Below are 22,665 nucleotides of genomic sequence, written 5' to 3'. Positions count from 1 at the left end.
TCTCTTCAGCTGAGATAATTAAGTCTGGGCTGACACTGGTGACCAGCTACTGATGATATATAGTCAGTTACTAACAATGCAGCAATCAGCAATCAAAATTTGTATTGCCCAGGTTACCAGGGCACCGTTGGAGAGAAAGCCGTTTTGATAAGGCTGAGAGATAGGCCTCCTAACGCAGTGTTCACGTGGCATCTTGGTGGGTTAATTAGGTCTGCTTTATTTCAATTCTGTCATAAAAGAGAACACACCTATTTTCTGTGTTTACATTAAAAATACTTTGCAAGCCCCACACTGGAAAATAAGTTTCTGCGTGGGTCCCTGTAATTTTTAATGGATTAAATTATATTTGGTTAGTGGTTTGGCATGAGGGTAGGTGGGCACGAAATAAACTTAGATGTTTTAAAAGCCACTCCATGCGGCTGGCACAAGTACAAGTTGTTTGAATCATGATTAATTATCCCTGGCTCGAGCTGACGGCACTGAAATGGAAGAGATTAGGATTGTAATTTGGATACCGTTTATGTTTCTATCAGTGCTTCCCGAACTTGTCTGCTCACAAGAATCGCCTGAGGATCTACTAAAAGCCCAGGTCACACCCACCCCCAATTAAGTCACCATCTCTGGATGTGGGACACATGCATCCTTCATTTTTGAAGCTCTCAACGAGATTCCAATGTGCAGGCAAGTTTGGAGACCATTCATGTATACTCACACCATGATATATTTTTGCACTGAGCTGTGGACAGAGCAGCATACACTGTCAGAGGGCGGAAAAGAGAACAGGTGTTCCAATGGGCAGCACTTGCCTCCAAGGTTCAAGTTGGAGTTAAAGCTGGAATCAGAAACTACTGTCCCCCATCCCAGTGAGAGACTTAGAGCCCCAAGAAGAGCAGCATACTGTAGCCCACCTGGCGAGAGAAGCAACTTCTAAGTGGTTGAGATGGACTCTGGGGAGAAGGGGAATAAGAAATAAGGCTTTGCCCCCATTGCAGCAGCACCTAGCTCAGTGTCTGTTGAGTGAGCAAGTGAAAAGAAGAGAAAGGAGGAGACAGTCACTTGTAGCTCACCTCCCAGAAAGGGGTGCTAGGATAGGATGAAGGATACCTTTTATCCATCATATACCGACACAGTAGGTACCTCTCCACTCTGCCCTGTTTGCTCTTCTGATGAACTCTTGCTTTCTCTCCACTTTAGTCAATATCCTTTCTTCTCTGGAAGCAGTCATTCTGGGATAGTCTAAGGTGACCACCCAGAAGAGAACAACACTCATTCCACTTCGAAAAAGTGGGACATCCTTTGGGGATGCTTCAGAAGCGGCCTTTCGCTCTCCTTTGCCCTGGGAAGTGATCACCAGAAAGGGCGGTGACTTAGAGAACACGGGCAGGAGCCTGTCCAGGAGTGAACATGCAAATAGAGGGGGAAAAGGTTCCTGTGCACGGAAAAGAACATAAAAAACACAAAGGATATTTGTTTTGTGCTCATCTGATTCTTTGTATCTGACTTCACTGCACCCTGCCTTTCTGAGTTTGTTATATTTTTATTTGACAGCTAATAACTTAGGCAGCCATTCGTGTGGCACGCCAGCGGGTTTATAGTGTAAACTACGAGCCACCATAGAGCGCCATCTGCATTACAGATAAACTCAAGTTATCACAACTGACACTGTGATGCCTATAAACTTCCCTCACTCCCGTCCTGTATTCCAGAACATTATCACTGGCTGAACATCTTGGGAAGGGACGGGATCCTGGGAAAAACTGTGGCAATTGGCAGTATCAATAGGCCTGAGTTCCAGGTTTGCCTCTGGAGACAAAGATTTTAAAAAGGAACTAGTTTTGTTTTGTGCCAAAAATTAAACACATGCACAAGAAAAACATTGCAAAAACCTAAGCGCACAACATGAAAAGTGAGTTTCTTTTCTGCATCTGACCCCCAGCCCTTCTCCCTCAGAGACAACCACTGTTACAAGTGGCTTGTATAATGGGCTTGAAATATTCACAACACTTTAAAAAAAAAATCAGTCTTGGCTTGTATTTCAACATTCATTAACAAAAAAATTGCCCCTTTTACAATCATTGTAGAACTCAGTGTGCTGATATTTAAAACTACTCAGCCACTTGAATCAAAATCAAGAAATACTTAACAAGTCCTTTCAACGTACAAGACGTTGCCTAAGCAAACCGTTTCTAATGAGGACTTTACATGTATATATTCCATACTTTTTCTGGTGTATAATCAACTAATATAAATTGATCTGTGCTTTAAATCTCAGATGCTTGCCACTCACCTCTACCTCCTCCTTTAACTTCTCTAATCTGAGATGTCTTCAGTCCAGACATCTGGGTGGGCGGTACGTTCTGGCCAGAGTACCCTCTCTCATGCCTTCTCCAGATGGATTGGCTCAAGGATCTAATATTCCCCAAAGGAATAAAACTTCTCTGAGTTGCATAAGAATAGGAGCTGTAGCACTCTCTGCTTGAAGACACATGTGTGTAGAAGGATGAGAGATAGCCCAGGACAGAGCCGCATCCCCACCCACATCTTGTCTGCAAAGAGGGGAACACCCCCCACTCTGTAGCCCACTGCTGCATTCTGGGCTGACTGCACAGATGAGGGCCCCAAAGCCCCCTCCAGCTCCACCCAGCAACATCTGTATATCTTCTCTCCAGCTGGCTGACCCAGCTGTTCAGGTTTCAGGACCAAGTTATGAGTCACTGGGAGGGGATTTGAGACAAGAGCCGAGTTAAATCATCTCTTGGGGTCTGTATGTCATTGGCAATTGAGCCTTAGTAACTAGCCAGTGGATAACAGTCATCCCCAGGAAGGCCACACACGAGAGCGTCACTTTGTATTACACACTTCAGTACCTTCTCTAAGCTTTGCAGAGATGAAAAGAGGTAAGATAGTATGGATGCTGTATGTTCCCACCCCAAAAAGCCTCTGGTGCACATCAGATTACGACCATCTCTCCTACCTTACATATACTTTATGGCTACTGACCTATCGCCTATCCAAGCTGGTCAAACTGGGATCTTGAATGAATGCGGTCTGGCCAAAGCCTGAAGACTTCAAGTCCTCTTTGGTCCACTGATTCTTGGCATGTTATTTCATCAACAGAGCTATATGGGCAGCCTCCAGCCAAAGGCTTGAGTCAACAGCAGGATTTTGCTGGACCATCTGTGGTTTCCTGCTCTAAGCAGTGTTTCCTCACTACGAGGGAAGAAAGACTTGTTGGGGGATCCAAGAATCATAGGTAATCAGGCTCTCCACTGGGACCTTAAATGTTGTCTAGCCCCACATCCGATGTCTGACCGACTGCCTGGACAATATTCCTTCCCTCCCAGCATTCATCCAGCCTCCTGTCCCCATCGGTAGGCCACTCTTTGTTTGTGTTACTGGGACTACTAGAAAATTCCCCCTTGTTTTCAGCAGAAATGATCTCCTTATAGTTTCTGCCTACTGATCTTAGTTCTGCCCTCCTAACTGTCCTCTGGGTTTCTCTTCAGATATCTGCAAATGCCCATCTCTGCCTATCTTGTCTCTTGCGTATGTACTTCCTTTGTTTTAACACTGCCTTGTGAGAAATTGTTCTGATGTTCTTTCTTGGAGAAGCCCCATTTATTCATTATTCAAGTTCACTGTGTAATAAGCTTTGTTCCAGAACACAGAGATACAGTGATTAACAAGACAAACTTGCCCATATGAAGCTTACATTCTAATAGAGGGGAAAGACAGATGAAAGGCAAGTGAGAATTTAAATGGGGAAATATCAACGAGGGACAAATCCATTACAGAAACTGAGAATAAAATGGTGAAAAAAGGCGGCACTGGGTTGTTTTGGGGATCACGGAAGGCCTGTTCAAGGAAGTGGCATTTTAACTACATTCTCAATGACAAGCCAGCTGTATGAAGACTGGGGTGGTGGTGCGGGGGATCATTCCCTCATCCCAAGCGGGAGCAGCAAGTCCACAAGGCAGGCGTGAGAGCTGTGTGTGTGAGGAAAGCCAGGCTAGGTAGGGGACTGGAGCAGAGTGGGAAATGGTGGAATGAAACAAGACAGGATGAGGGAGGAGGTGGCGCAGTTTGCACCCAAATACGGGATTTCAACTTTGTTTTAAATGCAGTAAGAAGCCACTGGAGGTTTTTTACAAGGGAGGACATGATCTGATCTATGTTTTTAAAAGACCATCAGCTGCTGTGTGGGGATTAAATGGAAGGAGGAGACTAATTAGGAAGCCACTGCAGCAGCCGACGGTGGGCTGGACAATCCCAGACAGCAGGTAGCATGTCGAGAAGTGGACAGATGTGGCATGCATTTGGGTTGTAGAATTAATATCTGGATGTTCTCTCGTAGTCCTCTGCACTCCCGTAGTGTTTCCTTTTACGTTTATGTTGCTTTCTTCTTTGTTATAGCTGCTTATGGACTGTCTCCCATAGCGGTCTAGGAGCTCTCTACGGGCAGAGAACCCATGACCTTGGCCTCCCCCACTCTCCTAGCACAGTGCCCTACTTGCACATATTAACCAGACTCAACAATTTCTTGAGTGAAGAAGTGAAGGCGAAAAGACTAACAAGGGCAGGTTTTTATTTGACTAAATATTGAAAATAGCCCTCTCTCAGTGCCTCCACACGTACACGGTATTATCTCAGGTCTCATGTTCTTGCTGGAAACTCCCCAAACATTGAACAAGTAATATATGATGTACAAAAGCCATGCTCCTTTGGAATAAAACGGCTTGCTAGCAATGGAAAGGTTACTAATAATGACTCTCAACCTTCTGTGTGAGGGAGGAGGGGGCGTTCATAGAGCCCTCACTTTCAGATGGTGAGGCAGAGCCTGAGCTTGAGTCAGCTAGCTCAGGTGCCATACAAACACCTTGCTCTCTCCTCAGTGAAGATTCTGGAGGAGTCTCAGCCTTCTTTCACGTCTCAGTGCTGCTGGAAAGGGCTGATTAAATAGATACTCGTATACGAAGAACGTATCTGCTTATTCTTGCATAACACTTCAGAATGACTTCTTTTTTTTACTCTGGAGCAGGAGACTATGTATGTTAACTGAACAGGAAGATCTGATGTTTGAAAAGAAGTTCATGCATTATTCCCTCTCCATGTGTTCCACAGCTGTGCTTTTTCTGTCTCACTGCTCAGACCTTTGAATCCTTACCAGTGAAAGCCTGCGTGACCCAGGTGGACCTCTGGGCTTTCCAGTAACCAGGCGTTGAATAGCTTTCAGAGCCATTTATGCATTTCCTATGCCTCCATTTCCTCCCCAAGAAAGCCGAGCACGTGCGTGCAGGGATCCTTGTGTTCTCCTGGGGTGACCAGCTGCGTGGGCACCTCTGCTGGGCTGGACGTGGGTCTCACCCTCCCTTTCTCTCTGATCTACCGCCTCTCTTTTCTCTGACCCTCAGCACTGTAATTTGCTTTCTGCCTGTCACACTCAAGCTTATTGGGTGATTTCACTTTTCCTCTTGATTCTGGTCTCTGTCACAGAGATCATAATTACAGGTCTTGTCTGCTGTGCTATTAATTATGGGAATTGTGGTTTCTTTCTTTCTTTATTTTTAGATTCAGGGGTTAATTGGTGATACCCACGTGCTGTTTTCCCTCCAGATCATTTGGATTGCTGCTGTTAACTATTTGCCTCCATTTTATGACAGAGTTAGAATTGATGACCACTGTGCCCACTTTGTGAGAAATAAAGGAGAGGGACAGTGTGTGGAGGGGACCCCTCAGAGAGGAAGGGGAGAGAGTCTGTCTTCCTCCTCTGCTACCCCCACCTGCTGCCCGACATAACAATTGCTCTGCCCCCAAATCCTGAAATACAAATTCTTCATTTTACTAATGAATCCTTCAACTAGTGTTAACTATGAAAAGAAAGTTGCAGGTATTTGAAAATAAAAGGCAGATACATATTACAAAGCAGAGGCCAGACGCTGCCAGCTGACAATTCCCTCTGATTATGGGGATTGGAAAAAGCCATTTCCAGGGTCATTCCACGGGGCAGAGAAAGAATACAGGCTGCAGACATTATGAACATTCCTTTGAAGAGACCACCACTAACTGCACAAAAAGCCGGTGATGTCTACACATTTAGTACAGAGAGGATGGGGGGGTGGGGTGAGTGGGGGGACTGACCCACCTGTAGTTGGCTGTCAGATGCGAGGAAAAAATGAAGTGCAGCCACGCAGGGGGCCTGTGCCGAGTGAGGCAGTCGCTTGTGCTGCTGTTAGATTTCACTGCTTCCCACAAGAGGCTTTGAGACCGTCTACCAAGATCACCTCTGCTCTGTGGGCATCACTCATTTTTGGGAAGCCTGTGCTTGTCAGTCCCTTGGATGGATAGGAGCCTGGGACTCTGTCATCAGGAGTGCAAACGGAGGAAATCAAGACTAGATGACTCAGTCAGCAATTCCTAATCTCTGAATTATTCTTGCAAGTAAAGTATGATATGATACACGCTCTTAAAAATAAATGAAATCACATTACATGTTTTAAATTCTATGAGAATCTCACAATACACTGGGGGATAATCAGAGAGCTCCTGGGTTTAGGAAAACCAGTGTTGGGAATTCTGCTCTAGAGGATCTCCTTACCTCTCATTTTTTATCTTTTTTTAAATCTCTTCAGGGACAAAGGAATATTTCCACAGTCTCTTTTTAGAACAGATGTGTTTCAGAGTTTAAAATTTTTCAGGTTTTAGCAAAGTAACATGGGACATGGACCCCTGTGGGGGCAGAAAAGTAACATGGGCCACACACCCCTGTGGGGGCAGCATCCAGTAATCAAACCCATTAATGTTTTTGCAGTGCATCCTAAGAGGGATAAATAAAGAAAAAATGATCTCATGCCAGTTCAGATCAAGTTTTGTGACCAAATGAATAGGAAAAACTTTCGGTTTTCAGGTTTTGGGGGTTTGTTTTTGTTTTCTTGTAATTGCAAATAAGGGATTGCATACCTACCTATATTTCTAAAACTAACTTTCTTCATCCACATTTAGAGGAATCAGGAAAAATGAATCTTGTTTTTCTTTCAACTAAAGGAGAAACCAGGCAGATTTAATTAACAACAACTAGTCCCACCACCAAAATAGTTCATCCAGATGCTGACCACCTTCATCTCAATGAACAGGCCTTAACTGTGTCTCAGTACGGTGACCCTTAAACCACCTATGTAAGGAATCTAGTTATTAAGTGGTAGAAACGTTTAAACAAACTTGTCATTTCCTGGAACTTACTCTCATTGGCCATAAGGAAGCATATTTTCAGGATGTTGGGAAATGGTTATTAATTTTGAGGGTAGGGTTTCACATTAAAAACAAACGAACATTCTAGGAAGTGTTATCACTAGATTTGACTGATTTGGGAAGAGGCAACTAACGAATGGTGCTCTCTCCACCCCAATTCAAACTGATACCTGATCCAAGTAAACCAAGGCAGCTAAATGAGTGTGTGAAGAACGTGAACAGAGCCAATAAAGATAACATTAATTTCAGAAAAACTTATTAATAGCTACCAAACTCAATAATAAATTTAAACAGATTTAAATGTATGGGTTTGCAATTTTCATGTAGCTCATCAGGACATAAAGCAGACTTTCCCCCCCCTTTTAATAACAATGAAATGAATTGCCTAAAGAAAATTGTGGAAATTAAAGAGATGATGCTTCCGTCTCATTTTTGTTCTGGAAGTGTCTAGATATACATACAGATAATCGACTGTGTATATAGCTACTTTACTGATAATAAACACCAGTCAGCAATATCATGTTTTGTTTGGGAGCAGATCTTAAAATGATATTATGTCTCTCTCTGTACAATCAGAAGCTCGTAGTCAAATACGAACTGTTTGGGGCATTCAGAGTACTGGAAGAGCATTAGATGCTCACTGAAAGAGACAAGGAATACAATGAAAAATGGCACGCGGCGAACACCAGAGAACCTGGCTCAAAGGTTTAGTTCAAGGAAATGTTTTTCACTTCCTGATCTTGGGACTTACCAAAAAAGCAGTAAGAGTTTGTTCAATCAAAGTTCCAATCATCTGTGATTGGTGATCCTGTTATTTTGGGCTGTTACTCAGAGCTCAGAGAAGGAGAGGCTTGCAGGTTGTTTTTATTTCTCTCTGAGCCAAGTTTAAGTTGACTTCCACTCCAAAACAGGGGAAGAACACATCCCTGCATCCATCTGAGGCTGAGCAGTCCCAGGCCAAGCAAGGAGCAGGGAGATTCTGTTTTCTATTAACTACACTGAGAGCAAACAGGAGAAATTATCAGGGAGAGGCATCCTGTCAGCAATTGCTCTATATTAGTTTAAATCAGCTCAGGAGTTTGACAAAGGTTCATGGAAAACTCCAGACACGAATACCCTGAGTTAAAGTCACTCTACAGATATCTTTCTAAGGGCCAGGGAAAAGTGCGTTCAATTTAGGCATGTTGTTTTTGCTGTTTCGTTTTTAATAAAACTGCAAATGTACAGAAACCCAGAGAGGAATGTGAAAATAACTCACATAATCAGCCCCTCGAATGAATAATATACCAATATTATGAGATTTTACCTCGGATTTTACCCTTCTTCTTCTGACATAGTCTTAGAAGGAAAAAGTCATTAAACGTAATCTTAATTCTCAGTTATAATTATTGAACCGAACTTTGGGTGAAGTGAAAAATGAAAAAAACCCACCTGTTACTTTAGACAAATATTTGAAATTCCTTAATCAAAGAGTGAAATGGCCCCATTTGAGTTTCTGAAAGTCCAACTTGAGCGGAGTTGCTCATTTTAACACCCTGCTCCCTTGACCTGGTGCTTCTACCCGACATGCCGGGCTCCTGCCTGCCCCTCGGCCAACCCTGGCCAGTCCGCAGTGAACCATCACACACCCGCCAAGGCGCTCTCCAGCGAGGTCTTTGCCAATCACCCCACCCCCTCGCCTCTGCAGCACCTTTGCCCTCCAGGCGGTATTCTTTCAAACAGAATTTAATTTCTCTGTTCAAAGTTATTGTTGTCTGTTTATGTTCTATTTGGGGACAATGGGCAGGAGCTGTCAGACCCATGGTCTAAACAGGAAGGGGCGGGGGGCCGGGCGGTACACGGGGGCCCTTCCCCCATCTCCGTCTGCGTCAGCATCTAACACAGAGCTGGCTCCCAGCAGAAAAGCAAGCGGGGAACCGGGAAGATGGCAATCACACAGTGGAAATCATGAACATCAGGCAGCAAGCCAAGGAGGCATGAAGGAGTCTTGGCTTCCTATCTGAAAGCAGCGTGATGTAGTGACAGAGCTCGGAGGAGGAGTCAGCCGTCCTCCACTGCTGCTCAGCTTTACCACTGGGTAACTGTGCCACATCTGGCAAGTGACCTCACTTCTCAGGGCCCCGGTTTCCTTAACAGTAAAATAAAGGGGGTATTTGTTTCTGCCTCTGGAGCAGCTGTCTGAGTTTGGCAATATTAACGAAATTGAAAAAGATGGAGGCGGCAAGGCGTTGCAGTGTGACATGGGGAAACATGGCTGGGACTGTTGCAGCTTTCTGAGATCAAGATGGTTTGCCAGAGCATTTCAGGCCTGCTAAGATCATGTCTATAACTGCAGAGCTCTAATGAGTCATTAGACTGTGTCAGAAACACCCAAGCAAAGTGCATTAAGTGAACAGGCCCAAGAGTGTATGGGGGGTGTGTATGTGGAGGGTGTTGGCAGAAAGAAAACCGCTGTAACAAAGAATCACCCGAAAGACAGGCTTGCCTTTTCCCCTCAAAAGATAACAGGGTTACAATCAACCTGAATTTTTACACAAAAATTTTTTTTCTAAAAGTACTTCTGAATTCACAGCTATTTTCCAGCTTCTTTGTGACAGTGGTTTTAGATCTAAAAATGGAACATCAATTATACACAGTCGATATTTGTTATTATACTCTGTTGAATGCCATCATCATTCTCCAAAGCTTGCTGAAGTTGGGTCTGTGGCATTTCCCTTTCCTCAGAAACGGGTCCTTTTATGTCTCTGCTAATGGCTGAGCAGGGGAGGAGAGAAAGATCAGATGCTTTACTGAGAGGCTAGAGCTGTCTTTCTCATTTGCAGGAACCTTGCACCGAAATGCGGCTTCACCGAACTGGTGGCCAGTGTGGTCCCTGAAGACTGGGCGTACAGTAAAGGCTTCCACCAGAATCAGGGGGCCCAAGTTGTTTCTAGTTCCACAAGGAAGGGCTCTTCTGTGGCCTGGCCGTGTATCCTGAGGACAGCAGCGTCTTCTAAATGCTGCCGCCCTGGACACGGCGCTGTCCAGGTCACTGAATGGCACCTGCTGTTTAAATACTCTTTCATTCTTGAAATGTTCTTTTGGTGCAAGAGTAATCAGCCGTTCACATCTCTGCAAGGCAGGTCTCCAGCACTCAGCAGGCTGGGTTTTTGCACAAGCACCTGCTCTCCCACCTCTCTGGGCAGAGGTTCCTTTCTCAGGAGTGTCCAAATCGGTTTATTGTGGCCGCTACTGAAGCCGTCAGCCTTGTTCTTACCCTTCATAACAGACCCTGTTCTCTACGATGTATCAACATTAAAACACCACTATTGAGGAGGCTGTAAGCAGGCAAATGGTTTCACTTAACACAGTGCTGTCACGAGATAATCAACTCCACCTAAAACTGTGGTTGGGAAGTATTTGCATCTTTCCTACCCACCTTAAGCCGGCAATCACAGGGCCATAAAGTGGAATGAGCCTTTGCATGCCTGCATGTTTGTGAGCTGCTGTGTACTCCATTTATAGATTTTTATTACTGAAGCCATTAGGGACTTTCAGCCACTCTGACCACGTAAGCATAGATGCATCAACCTGTATTCAACTATCATCTTAACTGCAGTTTTCATTTATGCGAGCATCTCTCTCTTTCCAACCTTCTTTCTGTTCCCCTTTCTTTGACATACTGGGAAGGACATAAATTTTGGCTTCATACAGACCCGGGTTTGTTTACACCTTGGCTTTCCCATTTTACTGATGCGCTGTAAATACTGACGCTGTGCTGTCCGAATATGTTGCTTAACCTTTCTGAGTCTCAGTTTCCTTGTGTGCACAATGGACATAATAAGGTCTGTCTCCGTGGGTTGCTGTCATATTTAAATAAAATAATATGCATATGTACCCTGTACACAGAAGGTGCTCAATACACCTCCACACCCCCCCTACCCATTCTCCATTTCCCAAACATTATTCTTCTTTGCAACTCGTGTGAGTGCTGTGATTCTCATTTTAAAATCGCACAATATGAGTTATGCCTTCCTGAGGAAGGGAGGGAAGGAGAATGAGGAGACAGCTTCTTCTCCACTGAGGAAGTAAAACACAAGTTGTTGATCTGGGGTCTACCTGAGAATTTAAGTAATTCCACGAAAAGCTACTGAAAGGAAATTTTTAGGATCTCAACTGACGAATAAATATTTTTGAGGGCTACGATTTTTATGTACATGATCTCAAAACCAATCTTGAGACACAGTTTTACCCACTCGGAAGAGGAGGAAAGTGAAGCTCAGGGAGCTGCAGCGTTTTGCCAAAGGTCCCAGCCAGTAAGTGGAACAGGGGGATTCACACCCCATGTTTTGACCCTCTGCTCTTTCTGTTCCCCAACATTAGCAATAGTTCTATATCATGCAGGAGCTTTTAAACCACTTCCGATTCAGATTTTTAAAATACAATCGCCCTGTAAAGACAACGATGAGGAGGCCAGAAAGCTGGAAGAATACGATTAACTGGTAACAACGGAAGTCTCTTTGGCCAGGTTAGAACTACTTATGGAATTTGAACTGTGTCCTGGTGTTGAAACGAATGCAGTAGCACATGCTCCAGCTTGAGGAACTATTCACAACTTTCACCCTGTGCCTGCAACAGCCCGCTGACAGCAACACTGAACAGAGCCTGTCTCATCGCGTGTGCCACATACAACCCCACTCATCCACACGCTGATGACCCCACGTTTCCAAACCGAATGTAGTTTAGGGGCAACCAGGAAAGAATGAAGAAAAACCATCAGCCCTGTTCTTTATAGAAAGAGCACTTGCCCAGGTGCATGGAGCTTTTCCTCCCGACCTCTGCAGTCACCTCAGAGAGCCTGACACCACCTCTACCCCCAGAGCCCTGCGCGGTTCCCACTGCATGGAGCTCCAGCGTCCCACTCTGCCTCGGCTCCTAACCCTCCCACCCAACCCCTACCGTCAGGTGGTGTCCCTGGCCTTGGAAACAGGTTCCAGGGGGTGGCCTGGTTCAGGGTCACTCCAAGTTCTGTCCTCCCTAATCACCACCCCCTACCCACTCCCTTCTTCACTGGGGCAGAATCGCCTAGAACTGTCCAGTCTCAGAGCCTGAAGGAGTTTCATAGGCCATTACATTGTATATCCTTTCATTTTACAGGTGAGGAAACTAGGAGGCAGTGAAGCTATGTGACTTGCCCACCATTAGCGTGTCCCTCTTTCTGTTAAAGACAGCATGAATTATTGATTACCTTTAAAACTTCCGAAGATGTCAGCAGAAAATGTACTTTTTAAGAGAATTGCTGAAACACGGTAGTAAATGATTTTCCTCGTTGAAAAAGTACTACTACTATCATTTCCCTTTTATTTCTAGGCCACACTTAGCGCTATTATCAAGAGCATTTTGCATTTGCTAGTTTCCAGATTACATTATTTTTCTATTTCACCACTTCTTACTAAAATGGTCACTGGATGCCAACATTCTGGAACATGCTGTTGTTGTACCAGCTCAGACAAAAACTATATCCATACAAGTGCAAGTGCACTGAGGAATTGTTTGCTGTAGCTGGACATGTAAACAGTGTATGGAGGAGCCCAACTGGGTCTTTAAAAAAAGCAATGTCCACTCATTTGTGTGTGTGGACATTAGGTCCCACCAGGTTCACTTGTTAAGACTGACACACAGCAACCTGCATATGACAGTCAAGACAAGCAGACTACCTTATGCAGCAATGGTGATGTTTAAATGCTTTTCCTGAGTGGCATGGAGGTTGCCCTCAGAGCTTTCAGAGGTCCGGCAGTAAGGCTAGTGGGTGAGGAAGGCTTGCTAAGACGATGAAAAGTGCTGCGAATATTTCCAATTGGAGAGGGCCAGCCCCTCTACTCCGGGCAGCCTCTGCTCACCTCTGGCATGCGGGCCATGTGGAGTGTTGGCCTGCAAAGCCAGATGTCTGTTTTTTCTTTATCTAAGAAACAGAAATCTGGAGTTGTATGTTAAATCTTTTTTTTCCCCCTAAATGTTGTCAACTAATTTAGTTTTTTCTTCTCTGTGAGCCAGCTTTGGCCAAGTCCGACAAGTTTTGTGAGCCCAAGTAGGATTTTCCAGGGCAGGATTTGGGGGACTCGTTGGGGAGAGGATTAGAACTAGTGTTGGGGTGAGTGTGAGTGGTAGGCTTGTCACAGCTTCCTAATGGCTCTGTGAAATGAACCTGATTCTTCAGAAGTCAGACGTGGCAATTTGTGACCTCATTCTCTGTCAGTTCTAGTGACATTCCCACGGCTTCATGCTTTGCTGACACAATGAGCTACTTTATGATAAGGGTATGGGGGGAGGGGTGGATGGAAGCTCCAGTTATTGAAAATATTTGATCCTTTTGGAAACAGTCAACACAAATGCAGTCACAGGATATTTGAACAGACCTCTTTTTAGCCCCCATCATGTGGTCCTCAACGTGGAATATCTGAAGGCTAGTTTCCTGGCCAGTTAGCATTCTGCACAGTTCATTTAGCTCATGGCGGCCAACAGTCACAGCACTGCCTGGGCATCACAGTTCTATTATTAAGTCTGGTCTTTAAAATTGTCAGGGGAAATTTACAGTAAAAACAATTTTTCTCTTGGCTCAGAGTGTGCAGAAAGTCAACATCATTCTTGCCCATTTGACTCAGAGTAAAGTTGTATAATTAGTTTTAGATGAACCTAAATAAATCTAATAAATTCACCAACACACGCCTATTAAAACTAAGACTTTCTTAAGGTTTCCCACAAATTTTGTGGGTTGGGGAAGAGTAGGATTGTAACTTCATAGTAATGGTGTATTTTACGAAGGGCATTTCTCTTCAAGCTAAGAATAATGGAAGGTTGAGACAATTAGATGGAGAATTCAGTCATAATTAGCTTGCTTTTGAAGTAGATTACTTACTTTTGTTTAGAACACTCATATTGACAGTCTTCCCATTATCTAATTTTCTGGATAGCTGCTTTTTGTCTGAGTGATATTTGGACTGTAAGCACAGCCACAGAGAGGAAACCAGCAAATCACTGCAGATGCCTATAAATATGCTACATGGGGTAGTAGCACTTTTCAAACTTCAAAAATTACTGAAATAGCCTCTTTAATTGCAACCGCCCAGCTAGCTCAAGATTCTGAAACTCAGTGGAGAGTTTTTGTTCTTGTTCTGGCCAGTACAACTCTTGTGTTGCTGTGGTCTTAGCAGGGAGACCCAACTCATGTGCTGCAGGGTGGAAAATGACAATGTGAACGAATGCGGATCTCTCCACAAAGCAATCATTTCAGCAAGAATATAACTGTCTGCGTATTTACAAGGGTTAGAGCCCAAAGTGGTGTAGGAAGGGGATAATACATCAAAACCTCAGCTAAAGAAAAGCGTAAAGCGTTCACGTGGACTGGCCAAGATTCACCAGTACTTCCCGGACACGTTCTCCCATATGATGGACATGTGAACAGCCTGATGATATGATGCTAGAAAGACATATGAAACAATGATTTTTCCGGGCATAGAGCCCTAGTGTAAACCTAGAGATATTTAAATAACTCATCTCAGCCATGATCCTGGCTATGTATGCGTAAGGATTTTTAAAAGCCATTGGATTATGTAATAGGTTTATTCTACATGCCTTGCTCTTCCTGCCAGCCTCTGGGGTTGAGAATATTGTATCTAACCCATGCCATCTTAAGATAGAGAAAAATAAAATTGGCAGATGTAATAAAATAGCAGGGCTTTGTCTCGTTAGCTTGTAGAACATTTATACAAAGATGAATGCAAGTGTGGAAGGATGAGACTCATTTATCGTGTCAAGAAAAATTAATCTTTAAAAGTATTCATATATTCCCAAAGACTTCTAAAGGAATGAGAATCATCCTTCTGATCGCCATTATTCTTCCATTACACGCTGCAAATTCGGAGGTAATGTCCTCTGTATAATAGCGTAATACTGCTCTGGAGCCCCTGGTAAATGTTGCCACTTCCTCTTCCCCATATACTTTCTCATCTAAAATGTAACAGCTGACTGGTATCTGGTTTATGTTTTACTTAACTCTTATTATTGATTTCACCTCTTTAATCTTATGCTGAACAGGAGCCATGAGAAGCAAATAAGGGCACGTCAGAACTTTTTCCCTTTGGAATCAGATTCTCCAGAATAGGAAGAACTGGTGAACGAGTGAATGAATGCATGCATGCATGAATGGCTGAGTGAATGAGTGAATGAATGAATGGACTTGCTTTTAACCTACCTATAAATACATGTTTATGATTCTTGGTAACAGAGCGCCCTTTTGACAAGTAATCATTTGAAGTTTAATTTTAATCTACACATCAGAGCTAGAGGTATGGAATTGCGTAGGCTTTTCTTTCAACCTCTCTCCCTCTTTGATTTTCAAGATAAAGAAAATTAATTAATGTACACTTTTCAACTGAAGAAGAAATGATTAAGACCCAGCTGTGTCTGTAAAATTATAAGTTGTGATGCAACCCTTGGGACTTGTTAATGCTTTTTTTGACATGAAGAAGAGAGACGTAGCTATCTTATATTAAGTGGTGTTCTAAAAAGCAGAAGTTAGCAGTCTGCTTGCCAAATTAACTTTCAAAGATGTCTACGTTACTAAGTTTGTCTTTTCCACACACACACACATCTTAAATGATTGATGGCCTACTATAAAATAGCTTTGTTCAAAAAAGATCATCTTTGACAGGCTCCTTCTAGGGCTGGCTTCACTACTCAGGAGAGATGGAAAGATATCCCCATTTTACATTAATTTCCCGATAAATCAACACTTATTTGAAATATGCCTGAGAACTATGCGATATTTACTATACTAGGAGCCTTCTTTCACTGTATGCAGCAGTTCCACATGGGATGGTTTTTACTTCTAAGATTTGGAAGTTTTCTACCCATAAAAGGCATCTCTAAGGAAATACGGATGGGTAGAACAGTATATCTGGCGTTTTTATTTACTATGATTTCACTGCAAGGTAGCATGAGACTAAAATATACAGAGATCTGATTTTTTTTAATCAACAATACCATTTCAGGATGTGGTTTTAGATTCTCCCTGTATTAGTCTTCAGAGTCTAAAAGGCTCAATTTCTTTCTTTTTAAACATAGATTATGTGGTTTTATTTATGTCTGAGGTCATTATTGAATTACTGTAGAATTACATAAACCAGGGGTGGAAATCTCAATTAAGCGGTCAGGGAGGTCATGGAAGTAAGTGAATGGGGCCAGTGATAGAGGGTGTGTGTGTCGGGGGCAGGGCTGTGGTGCCCTAGAAGGTACTATCATTTAGGTCAATGGGAAAGCTATTCTAATTTTTATAAAAGAAGATTAGAAATCTCCTAAGTTTTCAATACTGGCAATTACAAATTTTTTAAAGATTCTGGGCTGGCCAAATAAAACATGTCTGGGGGGGGGGGGGGTGACCTGTTGCTGAAAACCTGCTACGAAGAAAAGTATTTACCTTAAAAAAAATGCTTCCTCAGTTGTACCTGAGTTTGGCTCAGGACAAAGGAGGTAAGTCTCTGTATCACAGAGCTTGCGAGAAGCTTTGCAGAAGGGCTCAGATGCCTGGGAAAGAGGTGCGGTGGGTAATAGATACAGGTTCCTTATGTAAAACACAATAATCAGTGAATTCACAATGGAAAAAATATGAAGCAGAGGCCCCTTTTCTCTTAAATTTATCTTGAAGGCCATTTTATTTTATGGAGTTGAATCAAGCTGACTTGTAAAAAAAAACCACCCCAAATTCCTGTTTTGTTCTTTGGCAGGGTGAAGTAGAGAAATAAAGTCTCCCCGCTGAACTACTATGAGGTCAGAAGCCTTGCTGCTATATTTCACACTGCTACACTTCGCTGGGGCTGGTTTCCCAGAAGATTCTGAGCCAATCAGTATTTCGCATGGCAACTGTAAGTACCCACAACCTCACTCTCACTCTCCCTGTACGGACACTGTAGCCTGCATCAACCAGTAAAACATAAAAATTAAGATTCACTTTAACTTGTGTGAGTGGCAAAGTTAATTCAAGTCTAGTCCCATCTGTGGGATGCCTGTTCTACAATACCATTAAATGTTGTCGTGGGATATATTTGTGTGAGGATTTGAAATGTTCCTCTATGCTTTTGATGAAGTCTCAGTTCCTATATGGAGGCTATGATCATGCCTGAAACCAGCTGTGGGAAAATATCGTTGTCACTTGGGCATTGCCACCAGTATCGCACATTTTCATATGTAATTAATACATGGGCTTTGTTACAAGAACAGAAAATAATAAGACTGCTTTGGAGTTAACTTTTTTTACACTTAGAAGTTATATTATTGCTAGACTTGGGTAGAGTGAATTTGAATCCAGTGGACCTATTTCAACCGTTTACATAACTTTCCTTTGGTCTCTGCTTCATTATCAATGGTAGAAAGCAACATGATTAAGAATTCAGTTGACTCCCCAAAAGAGGAAAGTTTTACCTCTGTGTTGGATGGAACAGCCAATTTACTACATTTTTTCCGTCCCTTCAAAAGACAAAATATTTTATCACATTAAAGGTGAAAGCGAACATTCTCCCCAGATACCGATTTTCCCAGTAATTATCTCAAAACAAACACTAACTAACCATATAAAAGGTGCTTAACTCAGTATGTGATACTAATGAGATCCATTACCGCTAAGCTTTCCGTTGGATAGTCTGGGTTAGAAAAGGAGATAGTTTTATTTGAAGATGAGGCAGCAGACTGACATATAAAACAATTAGACAACAAAAGTCGGCATGATTAAGGCCAAATCACATAGTTCAAGATCATCACTCTTGAAGTGGTCGAGTCCTCCTAACGCAAGGTACCAAACCTCAATAAGCATTGATTTATCTCCATTTGAGACAGGTATTCTGTCTTTGGCACTCCTGTAAAAGAGACCGCAGCCCAAATGTGCTGCTGAAAAGCATACTTCAGTGAGCGCTCAAATCCTTGATAGTAGAGTCATGAATTGTTTCAGCAAGCTCCTTGATGAGTGGTTAAATGAAATTTCGGAGCAGTGGGAGGGGAGGTACAAGAGAGTCCCATACCAAGCTTGGTTGTGAATAAACTATTCTGATGCTCTCTAATAGATACCCACGCAAGTTATACTCAGATACTACAGGGGTTTCCAGGGAGGGGTCTGAGCATAAATCTGTGAATGCTTTTCGAGTCATTATTTACCTCCCACCCCCCATGGAAAACCCTGCCTTTTAAATGTGACTCATCTTTCCTCCTTAGTTTCTTTGGAGGAATGCCAGTGCTCTGGATTGTTGGTTTAAAGGCAGAGAAATTTTTGAGATGTAGGTATTTCTAAAGGTCAGATATTAGTACAAATTGCCTGCTATCAACCAAAGAGAACTGTAAGAAAGAAGAACTATGCTCATTGACTCTCCATGTCAGGGAATATTCCAGATCATTTGACTGGCTACACTCAGTTTGACCCTGCCCTGTCAAAGCGCCCATTTCTGTGAGATTTAGCCAATTGCTTCACTCCAGCGTGAACTTCCCACAGTTCCTAGAATGCCAACCAACCTAGCTGGGCTGCCTTCAATGGTGGATTATTCCAACTGGACGCCTGTGGAGACTGTATTTTTCTTCTGGCTCCTGGACGAGGGCTCTCGCCTCCAGACCACATTGCCTTTGTGGTGATTGATGGGAAAGCCGCTTTGAAATAGTTTTGTCCCGAGACAAGATCTTTGGCAGACTGCCCCCCAGGCTTAGCACTCTAAAAAAGATGAAAAGAAAACTGAAAGAAAAGAGCACCTTCATGTAAAGGGTTCACTTGCAAGCTTAAGCCCCAGAAAGAGGAACAAGTCAGAAATTGTGACACTTAGAAATACAAGTTCAGGCTTATTATCACCTGGAAATGAAACTGTAACCTGATCATCCTTAAAGAGGACTCTTCTGTCACTGTTTTTCCTAGAATAACAGACTCGTTGGAGATGGGAAACTGTGGCATGGTCTGACTTAAATATGGTTTTGTTTTGTGGCCGCCCCCTCCTCCCCCTGCCCTGTCCATTCTTGGCTTCATTTCCTTTTCCCTCTCTTGCCCCATCTTCTCTTTTCACAGATACAAAACAGTATCCGGTGTTTGTGGGCCACAAGCCAGCACGGAACACCACTCAGAGGCACCGACTGGACATTCAGATGATTATGATCATGAACAGAACCCTCTACGTTGCTGCGAGGTGAGTGGCCTGGTCCTCGCCTCTGCCTCCCGAGCATCCGAAGGTCCCAAGACCCAAATGTACCCGCTACGTGTCATTTTAAAAATCATGACCTTCCCAAACAGAGCGTTATTTATTTAAAGGCTACTTTAGTTTGTCAAGCAATCATTCTTTCAAGACTTTCTGTGTCTGGTTAACTGTATGTGATTTAGATAGAAATAATTGTGTATTTTGGAGCTTAGATTCAGATAATCCACTTTATCCTGAACATATATGCAAATATTTACTCAAACACCCAGGACAGTACTTCTCCCTTTGATACCTGCTTGTTAAATCAAGTTGAATGTGTAAACACGTATTATATAGTGTGTGTGTAGGTGTGTGTATACCACACCTGTTTGTATTTTTGCAGTGAATATATAGTACATATCATTGCTTTAACAGATGGCAGTAGCACCCAAGCAGTTTTTGATTTGGATCTAGTGGGAAAATACTTACCCACCGGGGAATTGTCATTTAAGCAGACCATGTCTTAAGGCTGAATGGTATGGTAAGAATACTGCCTAATCATGGGTTACATGGATTTATGCTTTTATTTTAATTCTACTGTTAATTTACTTGGACCACAACTTCTCTGGCCACAGTGTCCTCTGTCAAATGAAAGTTTGGGTTAGAGTATCTCAATGAAGTCTCTTGGGATTCTAAGAATAAATGATCCCATTTTTGGGGGGCGCTGCTCATTCAAAATAATTCTAAATGAACAGGGACAAGGGCACTAGCTGGTGGGGTTCCGGGCTGGTCTCACTGAGTCTGTAGTGATCACTGCACACTGGAAAGGAGGAGGAGAGATTGTGTTTGTGGTACCTGTCTGGCTGTGCGTACAGGCAAAGAGCATGTAAATAACGACAGTGCTTGATTTCTTCGAAGCACTTGGATGTTCTGAAATGACAAGCTGTGCAGCATAAAGTAAAAAAAAAAAAAAATCGGCTGGATTAAAATACCCTGCAAGTACACCACATATGGTCACAGGCAGCAGTGCCAAAACACTTTTTAAGAATTTACTTCATAAAAACTTATATAATACATACTAATTGTATGTGCCATATACATTGCAAATATAATTGTAAGTTCTGTATAAATATTAATTCATTCAATCCTGGGGGGTGGGGAGAGTGACCTATGGGAAGGAGACATTACCATCCCCATGTTTTAAGGGAGGAAACCAAAGTACAAAGACTGGGTCAAAGCCGCAGAGGCAGGATCGGAACAGGATGGTCTCGCTTTCAAGTCTGGGCCATTACTCCCTGTACTAAGCAGCCTACGGCGCAGGGAGGTGGTACGATTTCCCCGAGGAGAGAGTCATTGTGCATATTCACTAAAAAGCGTTCTAATGAGGTTCTCAGCAGCTACCCCTGGCAGAACATGAGCTCCTCCTTAAATACCATTTTTGGCTTTCTCAGTGTAGCAGGGTTGGAAGATTCCATTGGTACCCAATTATCTGAAAGCTGGTCAAGACAAATGATTAAACATGGGATCTGTGAGAAATAAGTTGACTCAAGAATCTTCTATGAATTGTTCACTTTGTAGTTGAGTCTCTAGAAGGGAAAAATGGTATAACCGGCTGCCCTCACACCTGATGACGTAACATGGGTGTGGCCTGCAGGTCCAGGGTGGCACCTGAGTTAGGACCATGGTGCTACACAAACTCAAAAGTGACCATGATTCCCGCTTGTTAAAACCAAGACAGTCTTATCCTAACCCCTCACCCCCCAAAAAGGGGAAAGAAGAAATGAAAGGAAAAGTATAAAACCGACTTGCCTTTTGTTAGAGGTAAAGTCTGTAGTACCCTAGCATTGCCATGTTGCTTTTCACTCTCTACCCAGCCACTTCCCTTCAGTACACACCTTGGAAGGATTCCTAAAGGAGTTCTGTGGCTGCCATGTTTAGGACCTGTCCGCTCCCTATTCATTTTATTTCCCAACACTGCCCTGAGAGATCCAGGTTCCTAGGCAGCTCGTGACATGATTCAAAGTGAAATCCTTCCCCCAGGCTCAAACCATGGTAACACAACTCAGTGGTGTGCTTACTGGAGGGGTGAAGAGGAAGTCCTAGGATTAAGTCAGTTTGTGTTCAAATAATTTAATTCAGTAAGAGCAGCATATGAGTCCTGGGATGCACACAGCGGTCGTTGGGAATAACTTCCGACCCTGTTTCTATTTGCTGCGCAATGTAATGTGCTCTCTTGGATATCGAAAAGATCGTCCCTGTCCAAAAGGAGATTTCATTCACAGATTGTATTTTTAAAGGGCTTCCCAGTTCTTCTAGACAACTGGGGTCAGCAATGGCAAGCCAGCTTCCAATCAGAACTTGGGGCTTGATGTCAAGAACCCCTTTCAGTTCTGCTTTATTTTCCATTTTTTAAATTCATTTTTTTTTCTTTACTCTCTAAACTATTAATTAACATAAACCAGCCATGCCAGAAGGGGGCAATCGGAGAGCTTTCTGAGGAATTGCCAATGCATATTAATCAGTTCTTAATTTACAATTCATATATTCAGCTCCTACTTAAAGTTCTGAGGGGAGGCAGGGCAAGGAAAGCCTGGAGTCATCTCAGACCTGATACCAAAGTAATAGGCAATTCTATTCCAATAATGAGCCTGACCCACAGCACCACCAATGAAGTCAAACAAGTAATAAAGGAATGCAATAAAACTGCCTCGAAATTAAAGAGCAGGGCAATTCTGGCACCCAACTCAAGTTTAAAGAACTTCCCAATTCAGCAATTTACAAAATAGGCTCCTCATTCTCTCTCTCTCTCTCTCTCTCTCCCTCCCTCCCTCCCTCCGTCCGTCCGTCCGTCTGTCTGTCTGTCTCTCTATCTCTCTCCCCGCCCCCGTCTGTCTGTCTGTCTCTCTCTCTCTCTCACATACACACACACACACACACATTCTGTAACAGGCAAGAGAATTTTGTAAGCCAAACGCTTTGCCCTCTCCTTTTATTTTCACATGAGAGAGCCTGTTTTTATTTTTCTCTGTTGTACCTTCCCTAAAAGCAGTAGCAAAAATTTCCAAAGAATTGGGGGGGAAGGGGAGGAAACTGAAGTAAATCCTGACAGCAGATAATTCCTTTCTTTCCTTTTTCCTTTCTCTTCTCCCCTCCCCGCTTCTTTTAAGTAATGAGGGGGCTTGAAAGTCAGCATGGGAGCCTTGAGGTCCTGGTTTAAAGCTGTGGGTAATTTTCCAGCCCCAGG

At 43.2% G+C, this 22,665-nt stretch overlaps 1 protein-coding gene and 1 long non-coding RNA gene across 5 annotated transcripts in view; one reads left to right on the top strand and one right to left on the bottom strand.

Annotated features, from left to right (window-relative positions):
* Nucleotides 1-22,665, bottom strand: part of LOC148758511 (uncharacterized) — a 209,843-nt gene that overhangs the window by 22,759 nt on the left and 164,419 nt on the right. The gene's annotated exons all lie outside the window — the stretch shown is intronic.
* SEMA6A (semaphorin 6A) overlaps nucleotides 1-22,665 on the top strand; it is a 121,799-nt gene that overhangs the window by 46,132 nt on the left and 53,002 nt on the right. For all 4 annotated transcript variants that reach the window (XM_019746527.3, XM_019746523.3, XM_019746526.3 and 1 more), the window contains 2 exons: nucleotides 17,007-17,144; nucleotides 19,316-19,433. In XM_019746527.3, the coding sequence (XP_019602086.1) occupies nucleotides 17,045-17,144; nucleotides 19,316-19,433 (218 nt within the window). In that variant the 5' untranslated portion in view covers nucleotides 17,007-17,044. The remainder of the gene's footprint in view (nucleotides 1-17,006; nucleotides 17,145-19,315; nucleotides 19,434-22,665) is intronic.

The sequence above is a fragment of the Rhinolophus sinicus genome, chromosome 3, assembly GCF_057876585.1.
Source record: "Rhinolophus sinicus isolate RSI-liver-muscle chromosome 3, RSI-T2T, whole genome shotgun sequence".
Lineage (NCBI taxonomy): Eukaryota > Metazoa > Chordata > Mammalia > Chiroptera > Rhinolophidae > Rhinolophus > Rhinolophus sinicus.
The sequence above is the reverse complement of the archived record's forward strand: the minus strand, read 5'-3'. Positions and strand labels throughout refer to the sequence as shown.